This window comes from Pteropus vampyrus, unplaced genomic scaffold (assembly GCF_000151845.1).
Source record: "Pteropus vampyrus isolate Shadow unplaced genomic scaffold, Pvam_2.0 Scaffold162, whole genome shotgun sequence".
NCBI lineage: Eukaryota > Metazoa > Chordata > Mammalia > Chiroptera > Pteropodidae > Pteropus > Pteropus vampyrus.
In genome coordinates this window covers 836,669-838,711 of record NW_011888943.1, presented here as the reverse complement: position 1 = coordinate 838,711, position 2,043 = coordinate 836,669, and the positions used below count along the sequence as shown (strand labels likewise).

General features: G+C 45.9%; 2 protein-coding genes across 2 annotated transcripts in view; one reads left to right on the top strand and one right to left on the bottom strand.

Annotated features, from left to right (window-relative positions):
- RTF2 (replication termination factor 2) overlaps positions 1-2,043 on the top strand; it is a 41,780-nt gene that overhangs the window by 23,820 nt on the left and 15,917 nt on the right. The gene's annotated exons all lie outside the window — the stretch shown is intronic.
- The window catches only part of GCNT7 (glucosaminyl (N-acetyl) transferase family member 7), an 11,863-nt gene that overhangs the window by 5,226 nt on the left and 4,594 nt on the right, over positions 1-2,043 (bottom strand). The window contains exons 2-3 of the mRNA XM_011370168.2: positions 1,221-2,007; positions 125-220 (exon numbers count right to left, since the gene is read on the bottom strand). Of these exons, the coding sequence (XP_011368470.1) occupies positions 125-220; positions 1,221-2,007 (883 nt within the window). The remainder of the gene's footprint in view (positions 1-124; positions 221-1,220; positions 2,008-2,043) is intronic.

Below are 2,043 nucleotides of genomic sequence, written 5' to 3'. Positions count from 1 at the left end.
TGCATTGGACCCCCACTGATTCCAGCGCACTCTGAGTCTGGTTGCCAGTCTCATCCCTGTCATTGAGGCAGCAGTTGTATAGTTTTTGTGACATTCGAAGACCTTTTTTTGGTTTCGTTTTTACCTTTACATCCATCGTGAACCTTCCCCTCCTCGTTTCTCCACTTAATGGCTCGAATGTCGCCTTCCCAGCCAGCATTGGGTGTAGCACCTGGAGCATCTGCGGGCGGAGGGGAAGCAAGAAAGCAGAGTGGGACCCAGCTCCTCAGCCCGTTTAGTGCCAGTTCTACCTCGCTGTCATTCCATTTTCTCTAGACACGATAATTAGGACAATGGAGGCGAAGTCCAGCCTCGTTTCAAGTCCCATCCTCTGATAAAAGGCCAGCACTTTCGGGGGCCGGTGGCCTGCACTACACTGGCAGTAGCAGAGGGTTGACCGAGGCCTCTCCATCTTTTTAATTAGAATTCTTTTTCCATTTCTTCCTCCGTCCCTAGTAACTGACTTAATGTGTACTGTGTGCCCTTCGTGGTCGTGTGCGGTCTCTTTGGATTGTGTTTTCTCCGTAAGAACCCTCTGAGGTGATTTGAAAGTAGGATTTTCAGTACATGTGAGAGATTCTAGAAGGTCCTAACCAGTTTCGGCTGGATTTGTCTGTCCTGTCATCTGGACCAGTCAGCTTAGCTGTTGAAGCTTCGAGCCGCATTCTCTACAGGAGCTAATCAGCTTTATACAGAGAGAAAATAAGGCCCCTGAAGGGAAGGCCCCTGACTGCCTCTACCTCTCAGAGGACCTACCTCAAGTATCCCATTTGCTGCAAACAAATTTCTAGTTTTAATACTTTTCATTTTTAAAGAGCCCCTAGCACAAGGCCTGGCACTGGTAGGTATTCAGTAGTGTTTATTACGCAAATGAAGAAATAAAAAACTTTCCAAATATTTGCACTTAGAATTTTCAAAAGGCTCAATTTGAGGAGATGCAAAATGCTTCATTCTGGAGAGGGGACGAAAGCAGGCAGGCTGCTTTGGGAACATGGCGCTCACTCAGCCAACCCCGCACCCCTAAAATCAGAGACTCTCCTGTACTCCCCAAGTAGAAGGTCTTGCAAAATATAGAGTTACTTACCAAACCGGAGCGTAGCTGAGGGAGAAAGACTCTTCGTTAAGAATTAACTCCGCGTCGCCTCTGATTTCAACACACCATATTGTCGATTTGTCCTTACCTTTCAGTCGGTTCAGAGTCACCCAGTAATGTCGTTCTGGGCTGTGGATGTCCTTGGACCACTGAAGCATGTCTTTTGCACGGATGTCCGTCAGTACAAACTGTACAAACTTCCTCGTTAGTACGTAGTGAGCACTTCCAAAATAAATTGTTAAGTTATGAGGTGGTTTATCTTTGAATATTTTATTTGGAGAGACATAGATACTCCCTTCAGGAGTGGATTCGGGACGACTTTGACTCATCTGGGATTTAGTGTTCGGTGGTTGAATTACTCCAGGAGTGATATTTTTATCATTCCACTTGCTTCTGATGTAGTGTATGATTTCTTTGTTGGTTTTGATTGGAAAATCCTGTCCACAAAGATTAATGACATAGTTCCATTGAAATTTGGAACGAACTAGGTCTTTCATGCAATTGATATCTGCCTGTAGTCTTGTAAAGCCGGTGTTAGCCACCTTCTGTCTCTTGGATGAGATGAAAACATTTTCAAAACAGCTAACCAGGGTTTGCACAGCAGTCTGATACTTCTTCGGGGCCTTTTCGTCAACATGAATGCAGTAAACATTTTGAGGTACATAAATCGCTCTGAGAAGCTGCACAAACGTGGCCAGCTCCTTAGGAACCGTTATAATATATGCCAGAGAGAAGTTGCCTTCCTCTGCTGACAGGGGCCTGGACATGAAGTGCAGCGCCTGGGAAATCCTGGAGCAGTTTCCTGCTGTGCGGAAGCGAGCAAGTATTTCCAGTCCGTGCGGCGTTTTACAGAACTTTGCAATTTGGAGGGCTGCCTCTTTCCCTTCGAATAAAGCCGAACACAGTTCATC